The 27414-nt window shown below is 41.1% G+C and overlaps 1 protein-coding gene across 1 annotated transcript; it reads right to left on the bottom strand.

The window, feature by feature from the left end:
- Positions 1–27414, bottom strand: LOC130848786 (uncharacterized). Its single transcript, XM_057727183.1, has 5 exons — positions 27333–27414; positions 12116–12481; positions 5829–6128; positions 3380–3525; positions 1–1155 (listed from the first exon to the last, which is right to left on the bottom strand). The coding sequence occupies exons 1-5, from the start codon at positions 27397–27399 to the stop codon at positions 1045–1047; spliced, it is 990 nt and encodes a 329-aa protein (XP_057583166.1). The 5' UTR covers positions 27400–27414; the 3' UTR covers positions 1–1044.

The following is a 27414-nucleotide window of genomic DNA, read 5'->3' as shown; positions in this document are numbered from 1 at the left end:
AATACTAGGGGAACTTATACTAAAGTTAGGAAAAATACAAGGGTATTCTTTACCATCATTATTATTTAACATGGTCTTGGAAGTATTAGCCAACTCAATTAGACAAGGAAAAGGAATGAAGCATAAAAATTAGAAAGAAGGAAGCAAAAATTATAATCACTTGTTAATGTTTTTATTTACCCCCAAATTCAAAAAGATCAAATGAAAACCTGTTACAAACGGTAGAGAAATTTAGTCACATGGCTCAATATACATTTTGTATTTGTCATTTTAATCAATGAGTTAGAATAGTCACTGGAAACAAGACCCTATTTTAATAGCAACAAAATGAAACATTATCATTTCAATACATGCCTTTTGACTTTTGTACTGAATGCATGTTATTATTTAATAAAAATAAAAAAGCCTGTGAATTACTTGAATTTTGAGAACCTAGATAGTACATTTCCTGTGCTTAGAATTAAGCCTAGTAGGTGCCACAGCTCAAAAAAAGGTTTCCCTCCGTTTCCACCACTTCTCCTCTACAACGCAACTGGCCCTGAATCTCGTATCTGCAGGACTTTTTTTTTTTCCCACAGTAGGGCCATTCTTCTCTCTACTCACGGTTAGTGAGCTGCGCTGTGAAATCCTGAAGGTTCTCCACCAAAGGCCCATCCTTCTCAGGGCTCCCAGGACCCTTTCTGCTCCTGTAAATCATCTCTTCCCCCAACCACCCCTGTGCAGGTCCTGCCTGACCACAAGTGTTCCCTAATGGGGTTAAGTGGCTCACAGGTCAGAAGGGTGGCTGAAGGCTGAAGGGTTTGCTTCTCATATTTGGTTATTTGAGTGGCAGAGTCACCACCCACCACCTTCGATGTGAGAAAATTTTGGTGGGAACTCAGAGGAGCAGCTCGTGCTGCCCTGCTGTCTCGGTGAGACTGGTCAGGAAGACCTAGGCTCCAGCCCCAGCTCCATCTGTAGGAAGGATCTTTGGGGACCCAGGGGTAAAGGATGGGGTGGGGCAGATCTTGCCAAGGTCCCTCCATGCTCCAGTGTCATTGTGGTCTAGGCGTCCCCCTGGAGCTCTGGACTCGTCCGGACCTTGTCGTAGACAGTGTGGATGGCTGAAGTACACTCGAGGTTAAGTGAATGGCAGCTGCCCTTCTCCCTGTCTTTCTACAATTCAAGCAGAGTTTAGGAGTGGTCTTGGTCAATTTCTAAGCTTTCGTCAGGAGGGTCGGTCAAGCTGCATCTCTTCATGAGCTTCTTGTCCTCAACCAGGTGGTTCTGGCTCTCAAGCCTGATAACTCCCCAAAATACAGCTTCAGCACAGACCTCTCTTTTGAACACTGCAGAATCTTGCTCTGTCTTCTACCCAGGATGCTACCTCTCTCTCCCCACTCCAAGACCTCCACTTCGCTCACTCCCTCATCTCTTTCAAGGTCTCTCTTCTTGGTGAGGTTTCCCCTGACAGCCTTAGTTAAAATTGCACCCTACCCACCCATCTCTTTTCTCTGCTTTATTTTCTCCTGACACTTATCATCATCTAGCTCTTCATAGTTTGCTTATCAATCTCATTCTCCCCTCCCTCAATCTATAATGTATATTCTGTGAGGCCAAGGGCTTTTCTTGTTTTGTAGATTTCTGTAGCCCAGATCAGAACAATTCAGGGAACACAGCAGACACTCAACAAATGATTTGATGAACAAATTTGTAAATCACCTTGACTGCTGTTGTTGCAAAAGTGCTTTGAAAAACTGAAACGCATCAGATAAATGTGTTATTATTACTGTAATCCTCATTTTATAGGAGAAGAAACTGAGGCACAGGGAGGAACATGATTTTCTAGATCAAGAAGTCTGTATCACAAACTTATTTTACAAAATAGAAACAGACTCATGGACACAGCAAACAAATTTATGGTTGCCAAAGGGGAAAGAGGGTGCGGAAGGGATAAATTAGGAGTTTGGGATTAGTAGATACAAACTGCTATATACCGAATGGATAAACAACAAGGTCCTACTGTATAGCACAGGGAACTATATTCAATATCCTGTAATAAACCATAATGGAAAGGAGTGTGAAAAAGAGCCTCTCTCTCTGTCTGTCTGTCTGTCTCTCTCTCCCTCTCTCTGTGCTTCTCTGGTAGGGGTATTAGGGTTTGGGACACAATGATCAATTTCCTGAGTCCCCCGTGGCCCAGCTTAGATAGGGACAAAACTGAGAGGGACTGATGTGGGAAGTCACAATATGGCAGGCACTGAGGTAGTCGGGGACAGTGCACAGAACACTAGGCTGGGAATGAGGACACCGCTATCCTGCCTTGTGCTTGCCGTGGTTCTCTGATAAGTCCAAGTGTTCCCTCTGTGCCTCACTTTCCCCCATTATAACCTGCTAGGACCGGACCAGGTCCTGATGCTTTGTGGTGCAATGATCTAGCATTGTCTCCTCTTCAGGGAAGTCAAAGGATAGGAGAGGAGAGGACCTGGCCACTGGCTACTCCTGGGCATCCTGACAGCAGCTCTCCTTGCTTCTGCTTTGCTCACCATTTTACCCAGTGGTTCTCAACGGATGGGACCAGGATCACTTGGGATCAGCATCACTTGGGAACTTGTTGGAAATACAAGTTCTCAGGTCTGCTCTAGACCCACTGAATCAAAAACTCTGAGAGTGGACCCAGCAAACTTATTTTACCAAGCCCTTCAGGGGTTCCTGATGCGAGCTCCATTTGAGAACCATTGCTTCTGGGAAGTCCCTTAGGTGTCCTCTCTTCCTGCTGCTAGTCCTGTCTCCTGGTCTTCCCCCCTGGTGAAATCATTCCACCTGTGACCATAGCACCAATTTCCAACTAAGAGAAATTGGAGCCACATGAGACGCTCTCCCAGAGACATCTCATCTGTGGGGGGATCAAAACCTTTACCCAAAGAAGTGGTATTAACGGCAGAATCTCAAGCAGGTAGGAGGGAGAGAGACTTCAGGAAGGAGGGAGGAGGAAACAGGCCTTTCCTGAAGCTCCTCAGATTCTTGGGCCTGCCCTATAGCCAGCCCCTGCTAGTGTGCCCTACTTTGACTTCCTTGTGTCTTATATAGATGACAGGGTCTACCAGACACCTGGTCATGTACACTTGTTCTTCTTCCGTTCTGCCATTCCTCCTCCTTGGGTGGTAGCAAGGATCTGAGGGGGATGTGGACCTACGAGTGGGGGATGCTCCCCATCTGTGGTTCCCTCCCTCTGCACCCCAGCACCCGGCATGTTGTGGGCACCCAGGCTCAGAAACCATATGGTCCGAAGCAACGACTGGACCCACAACTTGATGGGGAGCAGAACGCCCTGGGCCTCCCGGGACTTACTGCCTCTGAGCATATATCCGTTGACCTGATTTGATTCCCTTAGACGCACCTTAGGGTGTCTCAGGAAGCTGATGTCTTCATAGGGAGAGTCATGGCTGTTGGCCACACCAGTCTGAAGGTTCGCAGCTGCCTCTGTGGGGGGGGCCTCGGGAGCAGCTGCTGAGCCTGGCACCACCGGCAGGAGAGTGGACCCACCTGTATACAGCAGATGCTCAATGAGAATGGATGGAATTCTAGGTGACCCCTCATCAGCCCTCGGGTGAGAGCAGCTATTGCTCTCTGGGTCATAGGATCAGGTCCCAGACTCCTGTCCTGTCTCTGCCTTCCTCTGCCCTTCCTTTCTGGGCATGTACACAGCTCCCACCCTCAGCATTGCTCTACCCCAGGCTTCTACCAGGGATGATTCACAGGAGAGGTCGGTGAGCCGCTATCTGCCCATTGCCCTGCCCCCCTCCCTGGGGTCTCTATCCACTCCCTTCCCCCAGATCCCCACCCTCCATCCCAGGGCTCCCCGCAGGGTCTACCCAGCACCTGCCTTTCCCAGTTTGCCTCTTCTTTCTCCTCCAGGTCCACACTCCAGCCCCGAGGCTCACCACCAGAACCATAAGAAGGATGCCTCCCCAAAGCCATTTGCTCTGAAGAGAACCTGGAGTCAAAGGCTGGTATCAGATCTGCCTCAGTCAGGCCTGTTGGGTAGGCAATGGGGAGGAGGTGGGGCCAGCCTGGCTCAGGGCCTGTATCCCAAGTGTACCTCCTTGATGCAGCCCTGACAGGTTTCCTCCTTCCTAGTATCTCTGCACACTAGCCACGGTTACCTTACTGTTTCTTCACCAGGCTTTCTGTCCCATCTCTGCACTGGAACCTCAGAGGCTCCTGTTACCTGCGAGTGCCATTGCTCATCCCCTCAGCCTGCCTCTTTTCTCTTCTCAGGCTTCCAGAAGAAAAATACATTCTAAGAGGAAGAAGGGATAAGAGACTCTGGGGTCACCAGACCACAGGGCATGTTCTTTTCTTTGTTTGGGATGTCTTTTCCACACCACAAGAAAACTCCTATTCATCCTTCAAGGCCCATCTCAAGTGTTCCCTTATCTGTGACGCCTTTCCCACCTTGGGCTGCAGTTACTCAACTTTTTGCTTCCTTCCATCCTTCCTTTTTCTTCCTCCCTCTGTCCCTCCCTCCCTCTCGCGCTTCCTTTTCCTTCCTTCTTTACTCCCTCCCTCCCTCCTTCCCATCCTTCCTCCCTCCCACCTTCCTTTCCTTCCTTCATACCCAAACCATATATTTTGTGTTTGCTCCAAATTTAGCATTTAACATCTGTTTTTATTTTTAGAAACTTACTCCTCCCTTCTTTGAACTATTTTCTGATAACTACTGACATATTATGTGTCATACACTGTGTTGATAAGTCTATGCAGATTATTTCTTTTCATTCTCACAGCAGCCCTATAAAGTAGACACAATTATTATCCATATTATGGAAAGGCTATAAAAATTTAGTAAGCTGTCCAGGGTCACACAGCCAGTGTGTGGCGAAGCCCCCGCTGCTGTGTAAGTTTCTTGAAGGCAGGGGCTTATCTTATTTTTCACTGAGCCTTCTCCCCATCACCAGGACCTAGCAGGCACTCAGTCTGAGTGTGAGGGTTAAATGCTGAGTGACTGAGGAAATGAGAAGAAGGAGACTGTTCAGACAAGAGCCCCATGTGAGCAAGCAGAGGTCAGGAGCGCATTGATGGGATGGGGCAGCTGAACTGGTAATTACATCAGTTGTTCCTGCTCTGTATTCCTAGGGAAAGCAGCGGATTTGGTATTTTCTGAAACCAGTGCCTAAGGCTCCTTTGTAAGGGTTCCCACCCCCTAACCTACCCTGTTTAGTCCCTTTATGTAGCCAAGGTGATGCTCTAGGCTGATGTGGGAAGGGTGGTAACTGGTCGCAGTGACCGCAAGTCTTCACTCTGCTCAGAGGAGGGTTGAACTGTGGTTTACGTCCTCCAAGGTGGTAACCATCATTTGAAAGGGCAAGTCTGGTATGCAGCAAAAAATAGGCATCTATCAGCCTGAACGTGCTATGCAAGTGCCACCCATCCAAGGTGGGGGCCAGAGTCTGGGGGACAGGAGCATTCCCGGGCTGGGGGCAGGGTGCCCTGAGTTCCTCAGTCCTTACTTCTCAAATCCTTCTCCTCCTCTACTTGGATTCTAATTCAGCCTCCCAGGCTCCTTGATGCTTGGAAAGGGGGTGCACACATGCCAGTTCCACATTTATGTTCCGGGTGATGCATCAGTCCCCATATGTTGGTCCAATGTCTGGACTTGTGGGTTTGAAGACTATAGACTATAATGAGGCTGTGGCCATTCACTGAGGTGGGAACTTTTTGGTTGCATCACAAAAACTGCCTTAAAATATTCCTCAGTCCCCCCATTTTCCCTGAGTCCTCCCAGCCTTGCCCTCCCCTAGTCTCTGCTGCTCCATTTCATCCCCTTCCTAGCAGATTGCACTCACCCCTCCATGGACAGATGTGCTTCAGGTGTAAGGTTGCGCTCTTCTCATCCGCAGGGTTGCTGACCACGCAGGTGAGGCGGCCGTTGAAGTGGCTGAGGGGCAGGCTCAGGCTGAGGTTCCAGGAGCCGGGGGCTGGCCCCAGTGTCCCTCTCTGCTCCAGTTCCTGGGGGAGGCCCTGGCTCCGCCAGGTCACTGTCAGGTTCCCTGTGTTTCCTGGGGTCTCACACTCTAGACTGATGTTGCACCAGCCTGATGAGTTAGATGATGAGTGAACCCGAATATGGGGGTGGAGGATGGGCTCTGGGGTGAGAGGGGACAGAAGAGGAACGGAGCTTCAGAGTTAGAGGCCCGTCCACGTATATCACCTCTCTCACCCATGTGATGCAACTGTGTGAAGTTTCTACTATAGGCCTGGGGAAGGAACCTACTCTCCCCAGTCCAAAGGGTTCTAATTCCCAGCCCACCAACAGATGGTTGAGTTCCTTCCATGCTTAAGTCTAGATAACTAAATTATCATGATATATATGATAATTACATAATTATATATATACATGATAAAACATATGATAACCACATATATTGTTGTATATATAATAAATAAAACAAGGGAGGCATTGAGGGTACAGTGTAAAAACATGTTAATGTTCTTGTTTTGTCCAGAGAATTAAAAAAACATTGATTATCTTTAAATGTTGAAGTAAAAAAATGTAAGTTTAGTAACCAGTGGGATAAAAGTACAATGTTGTATAATTTCCAAACTACTAGAGAAGTTTAGATCAAAGGAAATCATATTAATCAAACAAAAGGTAAGAAGAAAATATGAAAAATAAGATAATAAGGAAAATAAGAAAAAATGATAAATAAAAAACATTAAATAAGATGTCTGGAGTAGGTCCATACATGTAAAAAATTAGAATACATTTGAATTCATTATATCACCCTATTAAAAAGCCAAGACCTAGATTAGGTAAAACCAGCTGTGTGCTATTTACATTACCTAATGACACAGAAAGATTAAAAAGAAAGAGATGAAAAATAATAGATGAGGAAAATGTCAACAAAATGATTGTAGGTGTGGCAATAGTCACTATAGACCAGATTAAATTTGAGATAAAAAACATTAAGCAAGGCAAACACCTACATGTTAGATTACTATGTACCTAACAACGTGGTTTGGAAATGCATAAATCAAATCCACTCTTAGGACAATAGATGATTTTACTACAGCAATAGACCGAAATGGACTAAAGGGCAGGATGTAATGTAGGTAAACACAGATGTTAATGGCCAGGAGGCCAGTCTTGGAGGTAGCTCACTCCATGCTCAGTCCCACTTCCCTCACTGTCTTTGACTTCAACTACTGAAGAATCTAGAAAGCTAAATTCTCAATTTCAGTCTTTCTTACAGTTGCTTTGGTTCTGACCAGTGAAGTAGGGGAAATCTGCTGGGTGAGAGGAAAGGTCTTCACACCTGAAAAGAGAAAGCCTCAACACAAGAAAGATTTTTCCCCTTGTTTTTCTCTCTTTTGCTATTTATTCTAGAATGATGTCTGGAACAATAGCCTTCTTGGACCACGAGGCAACAAGCATGAGGACAAAAGCCCATGTGCCAAGGATGGCACAGAAGGAAGATAGAGTGAGCCTCCATCCCAGGGGACAATGCAGAGCAGGTGGACGGATGCCAGCAAAAGCTATCTCTAGACTTCTGGTTATGTGAGAAAAATAACCCCCCATTTGCTTAAACCTCTAAAAATCAAGTTTAATGCTAACTGCAGTCAAACATATTCCTAACTTATGTGCATAGATAACAATAAAAAAGATTTGATCCGCAAACTCAAAGTTGATTTAAAAAAGGCCAATCAAAACAAGAAATATTGATATTTGACTAAAAAATTAAAGTTATAAGTGAATGTCACTGAAAATGAGAATTGGCATAACTACAGATAGGAGAAGGTATTAAACATTATAAGGAAACATATCAATAAATTTGAAAATATAAGTGAAATAATGCTTTTCCAGGAAAGGGTAAATGATCAAAATCCTATTAAGAAGTGGCAGCAAACCTGAATAGACTTAGAAGAAATTAGAAAGGTGGCCAAAGATCTGTCCCCATAAAGGTCATGAAATGCATACGGTTTTAGGGGTGAGTGCTACCAAATGGCCAAAGAAAGAAAATTACTGTGTTATATAAACTGTTCCAGAGTTTAAAAAGGCAAAATAGTTACACAGACCAAAGTAAGCCAGAAAGAGAAAAACAAATACCATATGCTAACTCATATATATGGAATCTAAAAAAATGGTACTGATGAACCCAGTGACAGGGCAAGAATAAAGATGCAGATGTAGAGAATGGACTTCAGGACACGGTGTGGGGAGTGAAGGGGAAGCTGGGACAAAGTGAGACAGTAGCACTGACATATATACACTACCAAATGTAAAATAGATGGCTAGTGGGAAGCTGCTGCATAACACAGGGGGATTAACGCGACGACTGGTCTGGGATAGGGAGGGTGGGAAGGAGTCACAGGAGGGAGGAGATATGGGGATATATGTATAAATACAGCTGATTCACTTTGGTGTACCTCAAAAACTGGCACAACAGTGTAAAGCAATTATATTCCAATAAAGAGTTTTTAAAAAAAGGCAAAATATATCTGAGGTCATTCTGAAAGTGAAGTTTAATACTCACATCAGACAAGAATATCGAAACCAAAACAAGACGGAACACAAACCCACGGATTAATGTCAGTTACAAACAGATAATTTAAAATTCCTAAATTAAATGTTAGCCAACATAATCACACAGTACATCATGATCAAGCTGGGTTTATTATAGGATTGCGAGGATAGTATACTTAGGAAATGTTTTAATGTAATTTACACCATTAGCAGATGAAAAGAAAATCATACCTAGCATTTATTGAGCAGGTATATATTTCCAGGCATAGCTCCAAAGGCTTTATGTGAACTCGTCTAATCCTCATATTAACCCTATAAATTGCACGGATTAGCTATGTCAGTAGAGTCATCTAGAGCAGGGGTAAGCAAAGGGTAAAAGATCAGATAGTAAATATTTTAGGTTTCACTGGCCATATGGTGTCTGTCACAACTACACAACTTTGCCATTATGGGGAGAAAGCAGCCAAACACAACCTGTAAAAGAATGGTTGTGGCTGTGTTCCCATAAAACTCTATTTGTAAAATCAGACATTGGGCTGGATTGACCAATGGCTATGGTTTGCTGACCCTTGGTCTGGGGCAGTTGTTAAAAATACTAATGTGTGGGCCCTTCGTAAGACTCACAGAACATGCATCTGGGGAAAATGATATCTTTACGTTGCTTCTTTAAAAGATCTGATTTAATGAACAGATAACAATTTAAATATGAAACCAAATGGAATGTCTATCACAAAGTGTCATGAAGGTGTTTAGGAAATGTATGCTCTTAGGCATTTAAAGTATTCACTTGGCAAGTGGTTTCGGTGAATTTTTATTAAGCTCTTTTCGATAGGTAAAGGACTATTAATCAGACTTGAATAATAAAAAATATCCTAGAAAAATTAGGTGCATTTCTGTAGGTATCCTTTTAAAATTGCTTAAATCTATCTGGCTAAAGGAATGCATCCTGAATACCTACAGGGTGCTGTGTACAACACTGGACAGATGCCAAGAAGAGTAGGACATGGACCCTGCTCTCAAGTGGACAGCAGACCACACACAAATAACTGTAGTGCAAGGCAGGGAGAAACATGATCCTTAAAAAACTAGCAAAAAGAACTTTCAGACCTCAAAATGGAAATACTCATTTAATAGGGATCAGAAAGGCCTTTATAGGATATGGCAGTTCTGAAAGCCATAAGGTGAGAGAGAGAGAGGCTATATTTGAAGAACAGTGTGTTTGGCTAGAAACAAGGCCGGAACACTGGCATCAATTGGTGGAAGATCTCTAATGCTGGGATGAATCCTTAGTGCTGCAGGTGACAGGGAGTGAGCAGGTATTGTTGGAAGATTTAATACGGACACTGGTGGATTATCAGAAAATGGAAAGCAAGACAAAGAGAAACCAGCTGGTAGCACTTCTACTTCTTCTAGCAGCTCTTCTTTTGCTCCATCCTTGTGGTTTTCATATGATTTGGTAGTCAAATCGCCCTGACCCTGGTTATAGGGGACAGCACCAGTCTCAGGCCTTGACCATCAGAGTATGTTATTTCCCTGGCCAGTGACCCATCTAGGGGTGATCTTGTGACCCACACCTAACCAGAAAGTGCCCCTCCCTAGAATTTTCCATGTGGAGTGAGCCAGGAAACTCCCTTTGCTCTCTGGTTAAATGGGACCCAAAGCTATACAAGGCCATGCTTCCAACCATGTAGAGAAGCCCAGGAGAATAAAGCTGACAGGAAAGGGAAAGAGAAAAATACTGAAAAAAAAGATGAGCAAGTACATGGTCCCTGACAGCCAGAAGAGAGTGCCCTTCAGCTTTCCAGCTCCTGTGAGCATGGGGGCCAGAGGATTTCCTTTACTTATCTTCCTGCTAGAGACCTATGCATCTTTATCATGAAAACTCTCTTTATTGACCTAACTTGAGTAGGATTTCATTTCTTGCTGCCAAAAGAGATAGGATGAGACTGTACTGGTATGATGCTACTCAGAAAGCTATGCCAGAAACTTATCAGCCAAGCAGGAGAGAGAGACAAGTTCAGGAATTAGAAGCTGGAGCCCAGGGAGACAGCTGATATGTTCTCCATCCTTTACCTACTGGAAACCCCAGCTTGGATAGTCAAGCCAGCCTCTTCTTATAAGCTCTCCAATCTCCTCTGTTAGAGTCCCTCACCCCTCCCCTGCTCCCACTAGGTGAGGTATGCAGGGGATGTGTGGGATATGAAAATACCCTGGAGAGCCACCACCACATGTCAAGAAGGAAACGGCCAGGTGGCGAGGAGAAGGGTAGACAATTTGGAGCATGGCACATGGAGGAAGGTTTCGGGAAGCAAGGCTGAAGAGGCAGCCAAGGACCAGATCCTGTGTGGAATTGGACTTTTTTTCCCAAGTATCATTTATCCTGTAGGGGATGGGAACCAAGAACATTGCTTGGTTTTAAGCAGGTAAATAACAGGAAGAACACTGCATTTAAAGAAGATCAAATTATCAGCTGCACGGAGGATGATTTACAAGGGAGAAGAGACCAGAGGCAGGGAAGCCAGTTAGGAGGCTGCTGTGATAACCCAAACAGAGGTGATGGAAGGTGGAGGCAAAGAGGACCAATGGGAGAGAGCTCTGGCAGGTTGGATACTCCCAGGCTCTGCTCCCTCTCCTCCCTTTTTTCTGCTTTCTCCACTGTGCTGTCAGCCCAGAGGGAGGGTGTTGGGCTCCTCATTGGCCTGGGAGCTCCACGGGATAGGGGCTGGGTCTCTTTCTGTATCTCTGACTTGTGTCTGGGACAGAGTTTTTTCCTGAGAGCTCTCCAGATGGACTTCAGATCAACTGGTTTAAAAGCATTTTACCTAGTGACTAGTTCTAACATTCAGTCTCCTACTTAGTGTTTTTTTCATCCAGTTTTGTTGTTTTGGTTTTGCCAACTTTTTTTGTCACTTAAGGATCTTTAAATCAGTTATTGAACCAACCGACTAAGGACATTTCTGATATAACTGCATATTTCTAATAATCAACTTTGCAGTATTTTATAATTGAAAAAAAAGAGTTTTTACAAAATATTTTTGGGTGGGCCTCTATACTTTTATACTCCTGGGCGTGGGAGGCATCTCTCAAGTGATCCCTCTGCTTTACAACTTTTATGAGTTGCCTCTCATGGGATAGATGTGTAGCCTTGGATCCTGTATTCTGTACCTTCCCTCCGCCAGCTGTGTGTGGGCCCCAAGATAGCGGGAAGGGGGTGGAATTTGGATCAGGGCCCAGCCCAGGAGAGGGGTACGGTGGTGGTCATGCCTTACTGTGGTTCTGCTAGTGGTAGGTTAACTGGAAGGTGATGAAGGTGATGAAGTTTAAGCCCCTTCCTGTTCCTGTTCTAAATAAATACTTTTAAACAAATGAACAAATAAAAAGAAATTGTAAGAAATGAGGAAATTGTAGTTAGTTTTTCTACAAAAAATTCTAATTGTAGCTAGAATTTTCTAAAAATCCTAGTAATTTTTTATTTTTATTTTTAGGACATCAGAAGAGATGTAAAAAATCCTGAAAAAGAGGGATTTTTAAAAATCTGATTTTAGGCTAACTTACTTTAGATAAAGTGCTTGTTGGAATGCCTGCTTGGGGCATGGTCACACGCCTTACCATATAAACAGAGTCTAAAGACTTCCTCCTGGGATTTTCCTGAGCGGAATTTGATTTTTGCTGTGTATAGTCCACTCATTTCCATAGTGAGATTCCTGATGATCAAGAAAGCCATCTCTGTCAGGTTGAATCTGTGCTTGTATTTTTCTTCAAGTTCATACCAATCAGGATTAGTAGTAATAGGCTTCCAGGACACCAAAAGCCGTGGTTTCTCATCATCCTCAGAATCCCAATTCCACTCAATCTCTCGGATGTTAGGACCCAAAGAGGAGTTCAGTCGCAGCTGGACAGATCCCCCCACAATCCTTTTCAACGTGCAGGAAGAGCTGGGGTCTTTGATTGTCTGCGAATCTGGTGAAGGCATAGCTAAGATTGGAGGAAGAAAGAAGCAGAGCAAACACTATGCTGTATCTACTGTCTGCTTTCACATCACTAATTTTACATTTATAAAAAGAGAATTATCCTCATTTTTACAGACAAGGAAACAAAGCTGCAGAGATGACTTGCTTAGGCATTGGCCTTGCCTAGACGTTGTTAGTTTCAATTAAAGCACATGTCTGTGACCCTCCCAGACTCATGCGCTCCCTTTTTCCTTGCAGCTTGCACCCAACATGGCCTTTGGTTTAATTCCAGGAAATAGAAACCGAAAATACTGAACTTAATAAATCGTAATACAACTTCCCCGTTCGTTTGTATACACCAGAAGAAAGTCATTTCGGCTTTCTCTGCTGCCACCATTTTTCCCCTCAACCCACTGCATCATGGTTTCTGGCCACCGCTCCTCTGAAACTGCTCTTGATCGTGAGTAATAACTCCCTAAAATGAACAAATCCATATATCACTGGTCAATCCGTCAATCCTAGTCTTATGAGACCATCTTGCGGCATGTGACACATGACTGGCTATTCTCCCTTCCTTGAAACTCTACTTATTTGATACAGATTTTTACCCCTTTAGGCCCACTGCTTAATGTTTAATGAGCTAGACACCATTGAGGTTGCTGGAGATACAGTGGTGAACAGGCAGACCGCATCCCTACTTTTATGGAACTTCCATTCTAGAGAGGGAGACTGCTGAAAAAAGCAGGGGAAAACAGGTGACTTCAGATACTTATAAGCGCCATAAAAAAATAAGAAGGACGTGGCACAGATTTCATATCAGTGTCCTGGCATCTGAACTCCCCTCTCATATTTATGGAATTTTCTATCTTATAAGGCAGCCCATATCCTGGTATAGAAGGTGAAAATGCCTGATACTTCCCCAGCCACCTTCGCAGCTGAGACAGCACATAACCTGGGCTCCTCCAATCAGATGCACCTACCCAGACTTTCAAACAGAAGCTAGTGTCCTGGTGCGAGGAGGACCACAGTAGATGTGCTATTGACAATGGCAGCAGTCATGGCAGCAGCCACCTGATTGCCTAAAGCAATGGAGGCAGGAGTTCTGGGGCAAGTCAGCTGTCCAGAGTCAGTCGTGTTGGGATGGAGGCTGTGGTGTCTGTGTCAGGAGTGACAGACCAGTTTCTACTGGGCCAGTTCTGGTGTGGCTCCTGAAAGAGTCATCTCAAAGCCTGGTCACCTGGATCCCTCAAAGGTCTGTGGGCCACCTGCTCTCCTTTAATATACATATTTAACTAGTCAGTTGATTTCTGTTGCTTGTAACCAAGAACCCTGATTGACACTTCAGGTAATGTGACAGAATATTGGTGGTTTGATGGAAGTGTAAGGCGTGGATAGTTCATCAGGGAGTCCTCAAAGAGGGTACGGTGACTAAAGTGAGTCCTGAATGATGACAGGACAGAATGAATTATTCCAGGCAGCAGAAAGAGCGTGTGCAAAGCTTCCAGGGCAGAAAAGGTCTTGGCCTGCATGTGGGATGAAGGAAGAGCTGTGGCTGGAGCAGAGTGAGTGAAGAAGAGATCTGAAAACAGACGCATGAGGCAGGAGAGGCTTTCATGGAATTTTCCATCTTATGAGGCAGAGCCCATATCCTGCTGTGGAAGGTGAAAATGCCTGATGCTTTCCCAAAAACAGGGTGGGGAGGGGGCTTGGGTGAATTCTGAGTGCAACAGGAAGCTGCCAGATGGTTTTTAGCAGAGTAGTATGTAATTTACATTTTTATTGGTCACTTTAGAATAGATATTCTGTGCAGCATGGTTTACAGGAGGGCAAGAGGAGGAAAAGGGATTCCAGTTCAGAGGCTTTTGCAACAGCTTCAGTGAGAGAAGGATGGTGGTAGGGGATGAGGAGAAATGGGGAGATTCAGGAAAAATTTTGAGGAAGAATGATAGAGATTGCTGATGGACTGGATGTCAGAGAGAAGGAAAAGAAGAATCAAAGATAATTTCTAGGTTTTTGACTTCAGCAACTGGGTCGATGGGGTGACATTTATTGAGCAGTAAATATCGTTAAAGCCTGGGGAGGAGCAGGTTTGGAGTGAAGGCATGCATAGCACAAGGATTCGGTCTTAGACATGTTAACTTTGACTTCCCAGAACAGAAGTTAACTAGGCCATAAGGAAGGGTCTGAAACCCAGGGAGAGATGTCAAGGCTGGAAATGTGGCCTTCAGCACAGTCATGCTATTTACAGCCATGCGATTAGCTAAAACCACCTAGGGATTCGGTGACTATAGCTAGGGAAGAAAAGAGGGTATAGCACTGACCACCAGATGATTCAGGCCCGTTGAGAGAGGTTGAGGAGGAGAAGTCAGTGGGGAAGACCAGGTGAGTGCAGGGTCAGAAAAGCCAAGAAGGGAAGTGCTTCAAGAGGGAGGGGTGGACAACTAGGGCAGCGCTACTGAAAGTGAGGTCAGACTTCCTTTCATTCTTTTCTTTTTCTCCTTAGTACCTCCAAAATTATTTTGTGCTTCTTATCCCATCACTACTTACCTCCTTAATACATATATTTCTTCACTATTATATTAAAATTTTCTAATAATACTCATCCCGCCCTTTATTCCCTATTCCTCACAACCATCCCAAGTAGAATGAAAACGCAGAACATTCACTAGCCCACATTCTCTGCTCACTGCACACTCTTGTAATATTCTTACACCTCTTCCTGCAACATCCTTCTAACTTGGAGCTTTCACTGACAGTTGAGTGTTCTATTTCTAGACATTTATTAGATTTTCTCTGAAAACATGACTCCTTTATTTCAAGAATCTTTACCTACCACTTAAATTACAAATTCCCAGTCACATTACCACCACCCATTGCAGTTTAATTACAATTGTCGTGCAGTTTTTTATTTACCACTGTTTATTTTCATCTTTCCCTACTTTTATGTCCATCGAGTCATTTGATGGACAACTTTTGTTTAGAATTTTCCTCGAATAGGCTTTGTGAGTGACATATTCTCTGAATCCTTACTTAAGAGCTAATGTCTTCTCTTACTCTGCTAGTAAGTGGCATTGAGGCTGGATAGCAAGGTTTGCTGTCCTTTCCTTTAAGTAGCCCATAGATGTCTCTTCACTGTCAGCAAGCTTCCAGTATTGCAGATAAGAAGTTTGATTATTTTCCATGTCAAAGTATTTTCCCTTTGGAAGCTTTCTATTTTTTGTTCTTTATTGTTGTATTTCAAGAATTGTACCAGCACACTCTTAGGTGCATGTCTTTTTTTTTTTTTTCACTGAGGTGAAATTCTCATACAATCAACACTATAAAGTATACAATTCTGCGGCATTTTGTTTATTCCCAGTGCTGTGCAACTGCTACCTCTCTCTAGGCTCAAAACATTTTCATCATCCCAGAAAAACATCCTGTACCCATTAAGTTATCATTCTCTCTTCCTTCTCCCCCACCCCATGATAACCACTAATTGACTTTCTGCCAATTCTGGATATATCACATAAAAGGAATCACACAGGATGTAACCTTTTGTGTCTGGCTTTGTGTACTTAACATAGCGTTTTCAAGGGTCATCTAAGCTAATGTACCAGTATTTTGTCCCTTTTGTATGGCTGAATATTCCATTGCATGTGTATACCACAATCTGTTTATATCTCCGTTCACTGATGGACATTTGGGCTGTTTATACCTTTTGGATACCGTGAATAATGCTGTTACACACATCTATGTACAAGTTTCTGTGTATACATATGGTTTATTTTCTCTTGGATACATACCTAGGAGTGGAATTTCTGGGCCATACAGTAATTCTAAGTTTAATTTTTTGAGGAAATGCCTTTTTTCCACAGTGGCTGCATCATTTTGCAGTCCCAGCAACAATGTACATGGGGTCCTATTTATCCACATCTGCATTAGTACCTCTTGTTTTCCTTTTTTTTCCCATTTAAGCCATCCTAATAAGTTAAAGTGGCATCTCATTTTGGTTTTGATTTGCATTTCCTTAACGGCCAGTGATGTTGAATATCATTTCGTGTACTTGTTGGTCGTTTGTATATCTTCTTCAGAGAAATATCTATTCAAATCCTCTGCCCGTTTTTAAAACTTGTATTGTTTGTCTTTTTGTTGTTGAGTTGTAAGAGTTCTTTATACATTTTGGATATCAGATCTTTATCAGACATAGGATTTTGCAGACATTTTCTCCTATTCTGTAGAATGGCTTTTCATATTTTTGATATTTTTTGATGCACAAAAGTATTTAATTTTGATGAAGTCCAATTTATCTTTTTCTTTTGTTGTTCATGCACTTGATGTCAAATCTAAGAGTCCTTTGCCAAATCTGAGGTTATGAAGATTTACCCTAATGTTTCTTCTAATAGTTTTATAGTTTCAATGGGTTGTTGACCCATTCTGAGTTCCTTTTTTTATATGATACCAGTAGAGGTACAACTTTATTCTTTTGCATGAGCTATCCAGTTATCCTGGTACCATTTGTTGAAAAGGCTATTCTTTCCCTTTATTGAATGATCTTGACATCCTCAGTGAAAATCAATTGGCAATAGATGTTCGGGTTTATTTAGGGACTCTCAATTCTATTACACTGGTCTGTAGATCTATCCTTATGACAGTAGCATACTGTTTTGATTACTGTTGCTTCATAGCAAATTTTCAAATTGGGAAATACAAGTTCTCCATATGAATTTGTTGTTAAGAGAGTAGATCCTAACAGCTCTCACCACAAGGGGAAAAAAAAACATTTTTGTGTGTGTCTATATGAGATGATAGTATAACCTAAACTTCTTGTGGTAGTCATTTCACAATATATATAAGTCAAGTCACTATGCTGTACACCTTAAATTTATACAGTGCTATATGTCAATTATATCTCAATAAAGCTGGAATTTTTTCAGCTTTTCCATTTCTGAAAAAAAAAGGTTATTGGAATTTGGTAGGGATTACATTGAATCTATAGGTTTCTTTGGGGAGTATTGCCATCTCAACAATATTGTCTTATATTCCATGAACATGGGATGTCTTTCATCCATTTAGCTATTCTTTATGTCAGTAATATTTTGCAGTTTTCAGCATACAAGTCTTTCACCTTCTCAACTAAATTTATTCTTACGTATTTTTTTCCTGTGCTATCATAAGTAGAACTATTTTCCTAATGTCCGTTTCAGAGTTTTCATTGCTAGTGTATAGAAACATAATAGATTTTTTTGTGTTGGGTTTTTTACCCTATAACTGCTTTGAATTTATTAGCTCTAGTAGTTTGTGTGTGTATGTAGTCTATAGGATTTTCTATGAGTATATATAGAATCATGTCATCTGCAAATAGATATAATTTTACTTCTTCCTTTCCAATTTGAATGCCTTTCATTTCTTTTTCTTGCCTAATTACTCTGGTTAGGACTTCCTGTACAACGTCGAATACTACTGGTGAAAGCAAGCATCCTTTTCTTGTTCATGATCTTCAGGGTAAAGATTTCAGGTTTTTACCATTGAATATGATGTTCACTGGGTTTTTCATAAATGCCCTCTGTCGTCTTAGGGAAGTTCCCTGATTTTCCTACTTTGCGGAGAGTTTTTATCATGCAAGAATGTTAAATTTTATCAAATGCTATTTCTGCATCTATTAAGATGATCACATTTTTTTTTTCCTTCATTCCATCAGTATGATGTGTTACATTGGCTGACTTTCTTATGTTAAACCACCATTGCATTCCTGGGATTAATCCCACACATAATGGTGTATATAATCCTTTTAATGTGCTATTGGGTTCAATTTGGATTTTGCATCTATATCCATCTTCATTGGTCTATAGTTTTCTTGTGGTATCTTTGTCTGGCTTTGGTATCAGGGTAGTGCTGGCTTCATAGGATGTATTGAATGTAACACAACATGCAGAATGTAATGGACAACAGGGTAACTATAGTTAACACTACTTTATGATATATTTAAAAGTTGTTAAAAGAGTAGATCCTAACAGTTCTCATCACAAGGAAAAAAAACATTTTTTTAATCTATATGAGTATTACCTAAATATATTGTGGTAATCATTTCATAGTACATATAAGTCAAGTCACTATGCTGTACACCTTAAACTTATAGAGTGCTGCATGTCAATTATATCTCAATAAAACTAGGGGAAGGAAGACTGTATTGGGAATTCCCTGGTGGTCCAGCGGGACTCTGGGCTTTCACTGCCAAGGGCCTGGGTTCAATCCCTGGTTGAGAAACTAAGATCCCACAAGCTGTGCTGCATGGCCAAAAACAAGAACAAAAAAGAATGTATTGAGAAGTGTTCCCCCTCTTCTTTTATTTTTTGAAAGAGTTTAAGTAGGATTGGTTTAATTTTTTTTTTTTTTAATGTTTAGTAAAATTCAGCAGTGAAGCCATCTAGTTGTGAACTTTTCTTTTGGGGGAAGTTTTTGATTACTAATTCAATTCCTTGTTATATGTCTGTTGAGATTTTCTATTTCTTCTTTAGTCAATTTTCATAATTTATGTATTTCTAGCAGTTTGTCCTTTTCATATAGATTATTTAATTTGTTAGCATGAATTCCTCATGAGATTCTCTTCTAATCTTTTACATTTTTATAAGATCAGTAATACTTCAACTTTAATATCTGACATTAGTTAACTGTTATCTTTTCACTTTTTTTCTTAGTCAGATTAGGTAAAAGGTCAATTTTGTGAATATTTTTGAAAAATTAACTTGTGGTTTCACTGACTTCACTGATTATACTGTTTTTCAACTCTCTATTTCATTTATTTCTACACTAATCTTTTTTATCCTCTGCCTTCTGCTGGTTTTAGGTTTAGTTTGCTCTTCTTTCTATAGTTCCATAAGGTGTAAATTTAGGTTGTTGATTTGAGATCTTTTTTATTTTTTAATGTAGGCATTTACAACCAGAAAGTAATCTCTGAGCAGTACTTTTAATACATTTATATGTTTTTGTATGTTTTGTTTCATTTTCATTCATCACAAAGTGTTTTCTAATTTCCTTTGTGATTTCTCCTTTGGTCCATTAATTGTGTAAGGGTATGTTTTTTAATTTCCATGTTAGTTACAGATTTTCCAGTTTCTTTTGCTTATTGATTTCTACCTTTATTCCATTGAGGTCCAAGAAGATAGTTTCTATAATTGTGAAATTTTAAAATTTATGGAGAATTGTTTTCAGGCCTAACATGCAATGAGAAAATGCATGTGCGATTGAGAAAAATGTGAATTCTTCTGTTGTCGGGTAGAGTGTTCTGTACATGCATTTTAGATCTAGTTGGTTCACAGTATTGCCCAGCTTCTCTATGACTTACTGACTTTCTGTTTAGATGTTTTATCTGTTATTGAATTTAAGGCATTGAAGTCTCCAATTATTATTGTAGAACTGTCTGTTTTTCCCTTCAATTCTGTCAAATATTTGTTTCATAAATTGCAGGCTATGTTGTTTGGCATGTGTGTTGCATATTTGTTATATCTTCTTGATGAATTGACCCTTTATCAGTGTAAAATGTCCCGCTTTGTCTCATAACATTTTTTTTTTTTTTACTTAAAATCTACTTTTCTGATATCGGAATAGTCACCCCAGGTCTCTTTTCATTATGACTTATGTGAATTTTTTTTCATTCTTTCCCTTTCGACATACTTGTGTCTTTAGGTCTACAGTGAGTCAGGGCAGTTTTTTTTTAACTTTATTAAGCTTTCAAATAGCCAATAAAGTCACATGGCTCAAAATTTAAAAGGTATAGAATGATAAACTGTGAAAACTCTCATGCTTTTTTCCTTTTCCCTGTGCCCTTTCAGAGATATTCTATCCATGTGCATAGAAAACACATACATAATTCTCCTTTTTTACACAAATGATAACAGGCTATGTAATCTGCTCTGAACGGTGCTTGTTGTTTTCCCTCATGATGTAGGTTGTAATTATTTCATAACAGCACATAAAGAACTGACAGTCTTTTGCATAGTCGCATAGAATTCTCTTGAATTGTTATTGATCCCCCCTTTTTTTTTTCCAACGGATGAATATTTAAGTACTTCCCACGCTTTTTTTTTTTTTTTTGGCTTTTACTATACGAGTTATACTACTTTTCCTAGTTTGTGACATTTTTTCTAACCATATGTAGTCATTTTTGCCATGGGGAAACTTTAATTTTCATAATCTATCAACCTGTTCTGCTTACAGAGGTTTTTGCTTGTGTCCTTGTCCTTGTTATACTTAAGCCTTTCCTACTCTTGGTTATTAAATAAATCATCCCATGATTTTTTTCATTTTTTATTATGGTAAAAATATACATAACATAAAATTTACTATTTTAACCATTTTAAATGTATGGTTCAGTGGCTTAAGTATATTCACAATATTGTGCAACTATCACTGTTATCCATTTCCAGAGGAAATTTCTAGATGTATTTAAATCTTTGGTCCTTGTGGAATGTATGTTGGTGTGAGATATGTGGTATGAATACAATGTTTTTTCTCTGATGGCTAGCCAGTTGCCTCAAAATAATTTATTCTACCTTTTCTGGACTTATCATGTCTATTCATGTGCTGATATTCTACTGCTTTAACTATAGTTTTATGATATGTTTTAGTGTTTGGTAGACCTATTCCCTCAATTATGCTTACTTTTTAGAATGTTTCTGAATGTCCTTGCCTCATAATTTTCCATATAAACAATCTGAATTTTTTAAAAAACTCTGTTAGTAATTTTTTCACAAGGATCACATTTAATTTATAGATTAACTTCAGGATAACTGATTTCTTTACAATTTAATTTCCCTATTGGGTAATATGCTATGTTTTTCTATCTGTCCATGAATCATTTTGTGTTCTTCAGTAGCATTTTATATTTTTTGTCACATATCGTTGACACATTTCTTGTTATGTTTATACATAGGTATTTTATTCTTCTGATGTCACGTCTTTCTGGTTATTAGTATTATGTAACATGTTCATTTATTTCTTTGTATTAATTCTGTATACAGCTCTTTTCCTGAATTCTATTATTTGTAATAATTTTTCTATGGATTCCTTTGGGTTTTTCAAGTAAAAAAATAAATCATCTGTAAGTAATGATAATAGAATCCTCTTCTTTGAATTTTTTTTAAATTTTATTTATTTATTTATTATTTTTTTGGGGGTACACCAAGTTCAATCATTTGTTTTTATACACATATCCCCGTATTCCCTCCCTCCCTCAAGTAACCCCCCCACCCTCCTCTTTGAAATTTTATACCCCATTTCTTTCTCTGGTCTGTTGAAATAAATTTCTAGGCCTAAGATTGAGTCACCCTTGTCTGGATTGCCAGGTCAACAAACCCAAACTTAGATAATTTTTTGAGTTCTTGTAAATGTTCCACTTGACCAGAAACTGTAGGATCCAGTCAGCCAATCCTCAAACACCAGGCCAATTCTGGGTTCCGTACTTATTTTCTTGTTCCTTATTCATTTTCTGTTTTTCTCTTCCTTATTCCTTATTCTTTATTCTATACAGCTTCCTGCCATCCACCCCATTTTGCAGTCCTCTGGGCCCTTGGAAGTGGAGAATGCCCACTTCATTAAGTGTTAAATAAAGTTGATTTGTATCACCTAACTTTCCTTTGTTAATCATATTTAACACAGGTCTAACTGTATTACTAGTATGTCTAACACTGTTCAATTATAGTGGTGAAGGAAAAAAATATATATATATATAGTGGTGAAGGTAAAATCATCTGTTCTATAAACACTGGTGATAATTAATTTATGAAACTACCTGTGCCAGTTACTATTTGAAAAGTAGGTCTTAGACAATTTAACTTATTTTTAAAATCAGGTAATGTGTTATTATGATTTATTTTATATACATACATAGTTCCTAAAGCCTTTGCAATTTCCTACATAAGCACTCCAGGGGCATTATAATATTTAATATTTTTCCCAGCTCCTGAAATAACCCCAGAGCAATAATTGGGAAATGGGTATCTTTTGTTATTCATAACAAGCGCCTTTATACACAGTTGAAATTTATGTTCGTAAGATGACTTTGGAAAGCTCCTTAGGATGGGAGCTGGTTGTCAGGGAAACCAACGCTGTTAGCAGGTTGGAACTTTCAGTCCCACACTATGTCATCCTGACAGTGCAGAAGGGCTAGCAATTGAGTTGCACCAGTGGCCAATGATTTAATCAATCCTGCCTGTGTAATAAAGTCTCCGTAGAAACCCAAAAGGACAGGGTTAGAAGAGATTCTGGGTTGGTGGACACAAGTAGGTGCCCAGGCGGCGGCACACCTGGAGAGGGCACGAAAGCTCTGCACCCCTTCCCACATACCTGGTCCTGTGCATCTTGTCCATCTGGCTGTTCAAGATTTACATTTTTTTTTTTTAATAATAAACCGGTAACCTAGTAATTAAACTGACCTCCCATTGTTCTGTGAACTGCTCTAGCCAATTAATCAAACCTGACAAGAAGGTCATGGGACCCTCTGATTTATAGTCAATGTGTCTGAAGCACAGCAACAACCTGACGTTTAACTAGTGTCTGAAAGTTGGGGGGAGAATAAGGAACTGAACACTTAACCTGTGGGATCTGACACAAGCTGCAAGTAGATAGTGTTATAATTAAGTTAAATTGTAGGACACCTAGCTGGTATCTGGAAAATGACCAAATTGCTTTGTGTGGGGAAAAGAACTCACATATCTAGTGTCAGAAGTAGTGTGGTAGTAGTGTGAGAATAGGGGAGAAACACAGGAGTGTGTTTCCAGAGCAGGTAATTTATCTGTTTGGGTTTTCTTTGTGTTTTGGACTCAGTATCGGTAAATTATATTTTTCTGGAAAATGATCCATTGCATCTCAGTTTTCAATAGATTTGTATAAAGTTAAGCAAAACAGTTTTTTGTTTAACTTCCTTTGTATATGTGGTTATTTTCTGCTTATAATTTCTTCTTTTGGGTATTTAGGTTTTCAGGGGAGGGTTTTGAAAGATTGAAGACACTAGTTCGTGCTTGTGTGCTGGTGCCAGTGATTCAGGATTTTATTCTCTTTCAGACAAAACACTCTCGCGTAGGAGACAGTCTGTCATCACAAAGCAATGTTTGGTTTTTTGAACAGGAACTTAAATTATTAAAGAGAAATCTAGAGGTCAAGTTTAGGAAAAGGTAGGAATGAGGGAATTTCCAGAGACCAACAATTTAATGAAGAGAGCTGCAAGAGCTCCACACAGCTGTGAAGCTTAGGTCTGTATATTTGTGTGGTTGCAAGCTTCCTGACTCCTGGGTTTGGGTTGTTTTGTTTTGTTTTGTTTCTTGTTTGTTCTCTCTCTGCTTCATACTTAAAGAAATTTATTAAGCTATTTGTCTTGGGCTACAGAATAGATTCTTTACTCTGAACCAGGAGATAAAGCTACAATTTACAAGAAAACTGAGAAAAGTCACTAGAGAGAAATTGGTGTCACAATCTTTACAAGATCCCAGGTCCTGATTTCCAATTCTCTTCCTAGTGCACTTCTGGAACCCCTTAGAATATACAGAAAAGGGACCAAACCCAACAATGACTGAAAGGCTGGGTAAGAGCCGTGTAAATAAGGTCATTGCCATCTCTCCTATACCAACCCATCCTGTGTGTCCTGCCTTGAGGACACGTGCAAATATATGTCCATAAAATTTTTCCCTTGCAAATTTTTAATGAACTGAAATTAAATATGATGATATGATACCATAGCCTTTAAAAGTCTTAAAATTATTATTTTTAAATAAAGGACAAGAGCTCCTTGGTTCAATCAACTTCAATTCTTAATAAAAATGTGTTAATCATGAACCCAGCACTGGCTGAATCTGCTTTAATCCAAAGTGCACTTACAGGAAAGAGTTCTTGTTTTGTCTCTGTTTAAGGAATGAAAAGGACCTTGAGGCTAGAGCACCCACCCAGCTTCCTGCCCACCCCTGTTATGTGGGACTCCATGCAGCCTGGTTATGGTTGCTCTCAGTCTGCTTATAATTCAGCATGTCTGATGCCTGCTTGGGCGAGGCAGGAATAGCTACATCTTCTGGGGGACTTCCGGCCCTCAGTGGTTGTTAGGCAACTAAAAGCGCACAAACAGAGAGCAGATGGGCAGATGACTTCCTGTGTACCCCCTCACCCTGCCACCTACACAGCTCTCTTGACAAGGGCTGTAACAGCAGAACAGTGAAAGTGCTCTGGGAGCACAGAGGAGCCAGCCTAGATGTAACCATATCTCAAGAAAAACCCCAGCAGATCTCCCTGTATTGCTCCCAGTGAACTCCATGACCCTAACCAGGAAATGACAGAATTTGTTGAGTAGAAAAAGGAAAAGGAATTCAGATAGGAGAAGGCACTAAAGGAGTTTCTAAGGGGCACTAAGCTGTTTCCCTACTGAGAAATGTAATTATTTTCCTAGTGGGTGGGTTAGGAAGGAAGGTCAGAAATAGCAAGAGAGTCATTTCTTTTAAAAAGCAGAGATTCCCCTATCCTTTAAATAAGAAGTCAGAGTTCTGTGTGTGGGAGAGGGGGTGGGGAGGGTTAGGACAGTGAGGGCAGTGCAGCCTGCGTCCACCTCTCTGCAGTCTGAGGCCGAACATGGTCCTGGAGCTGTTAGATGCCTAGTGATGCTTCTTAGTTCTGGGACCTCAGGCAAGTTAATTAGCCTCTGTGAGCCTTAGTTTCCTCAAATGAAAAATGAGGGTAATGTCATCTACTTAATGCGGCTCATGTATAAAGCCAGATTCCCAACATATGTCACAGTGCCTGGTGCTCAGCAGGGGGTCTTCCATTATGTTCACCCTTCCTGCCTCATAGGAAACCCCACAGGAAGCATGTAGTGTGTGAGGCTGAAAGAAGATGATGTGCGTAATGTCCTAGTATTGACCTTGCCTATGGTAGATGCACAACACATATTTGTTCTCATTTTTCCTTCTAACAAAGTCCTTTTCATTTTCTCACTCACCCAGACAATGCGGCTTACCTATAGCGGTCACTGTCACCACCTTCATGTTGTAATTAGCCCATGTGTAATTTACCCTCTTGTTGGATTCCAATTATTTCATTATTATAAGTAAACCAAAAGGAATGTCTTTGTGCAAATATTCTTCTGCGTGGAAGTTTTTTTATTTGGGGTAAATCCCAGAGTGAAATTACCAAGGAAATGGTATGAACATTTCAAATGTTTAAATGTTTCTTTTTTTTTTTTCAGATCAATCGGCAAACATTTATTGAACATTTACTATGTGTCAGACACTAAAGCAGGGGTAAAAAGATGAATAAGACACTGGTTCTGCTCTTAGATGTTCACAATATGGATAAATCACAGGGAAAACAGATATTTTCAAATGGTTTTGAAAGGAGAGTCGCTTGGTGTGTCTTTTGGATAGGACAGTATGGTAATACACTTAAATGTTTCTGACACATCAGATGAACTGCAAGGAAGCTTTATACGTATTTAAAAAGCTGACCATGATATAAGAGAGCGCCTGTTGCACTATTGCCGTCAGAGTATTCTTATTAAAGAAAAACACCTGTGTTAATTTGATAGGCAAAATATGATATCCAGTCTTCTTAATTTGCATTTGTTTGATTACCTGTGAAGATGACTACCTTTCATGCTTATTTATCTTATCTATTTTTTCTTTATGCTTCACCTATTCATACCCCCTGCTCACATATCAACAATGGTGGTAGTATGTCTCTTATTGATTTGTAGGGGGAAACTGACTTTCTTTTTAAGGGTCTCAGGACATTCCCCTTGTGTAGGAGGTGGAGATGAGTGGGGGGTTTAGGAAAGTGTGCAATCTCTGTGTAGCCACAATCCCCTTGATTCCCAGAGTAAAACCTTTTCTCCCTTTAAACTATTGGATCATGATAAAACTGTCAATTACGAAACAAGGAAACAATATTTTTTTTTTGTCTTTTACAGTGTCTATTTGTAAATCTTTCATCAAGATAGAAAAGTATAACATTACATACATGAGTACGCTGCATCCCTATGTCAGACCCTGGTCGGAATGTGCTGTTTCATTTAATCTCCCAAATAACACCTCGAGTTAGGTGTTATTTTATCCATTTTACAGGTGAAGCAGTTGAAGCTCAGAAAGGTAAAGCCGCTTGTCCCAGGGTATATGCATTTGTCCAAGATTTTATGGCCAATATGGGGCAGGTCCAGAATTTGTGACCCCGTGGGTCTGACTGCAGAGCTCAGCCCTCCTTTTCACCAGACAAAAAGGTTGGAGGCACAAAGGCAGAGGGCGGGCCTGCAAGTCACACACAAGGCAGCACCTGCAGCATTACCCCCACCCCCCATGAAGAGTTGGAAACAACTGTAACCACATATAAATGTCACCAGCAGTTGAAAGGCCAGGGTCCCACTTCCCCCCTCCTCCGCCACCCCCCCCCCCCCCCACCACAGATGGGTCCACAGCTTAGGTGTCCCTGAATGATGGGGCAATGGGAGGCTGTCCCAGCCTCTCATCCCACATGCCCTCCTCAGCCTGGGAGGAGAAGAAGGAAGCAAGCTGGGGAATGCGTAGGGGATGGAGACAAGGGCCTGAGAGTGTGGAGATTTTTCTACCAAACAGGAAGCTGGAAAATGAGACACGGCTCTAATCATTTCAGCAGCAGCAGCCCAACAAAGCAGGACAAATAACCGGCTTTTGAAGTAAAGGTTTGAGTGTGATTTTCCTGTCCTGAGGAACTCGCAGTCATCCAAGAAAGGCCCTAGTCCCTCTTTCCTCCCCCTCAACCCTCAAAGAAGTTTGGGGAACAGGATGTTGATACCATGCAAGCCCCAGCTGCCCACCGGTCTCTGTGACAGCTCACCCCTCAGCCTCCCGTCACACGGTCCCGGGCGCAGCCCCACCTGCCCTGTTACTCACCGAGAATGAGGCTGATGGGAAGCATCAGGGTCTGCGTGGGGAGCCAGCTGCTGCACAAGGAGTCCATGACTGCCTGGTGACA

The sequence above is a fragment of the Hippopotamus amphibius genome, chromosome 1, assembly GCF_030028045.1.
Source record: "Hippopotamus amphibius kiboko isolate mHipAmp2 chromosome 1, mHipAmp2.hap2, whole genome shotgun sequence".
Taxonomy (NCBI): Eukaryota; Metazoa; Chordata; class Mammalia; order Artiodactyla; family Hippopotamidae; genus Hippopotamus; species Hippopotamus amphibius.
Note: the sequence above shows the minus strand (reverse complement) of the source record. Positions and strands in the feature narration are given on the sequence as shown.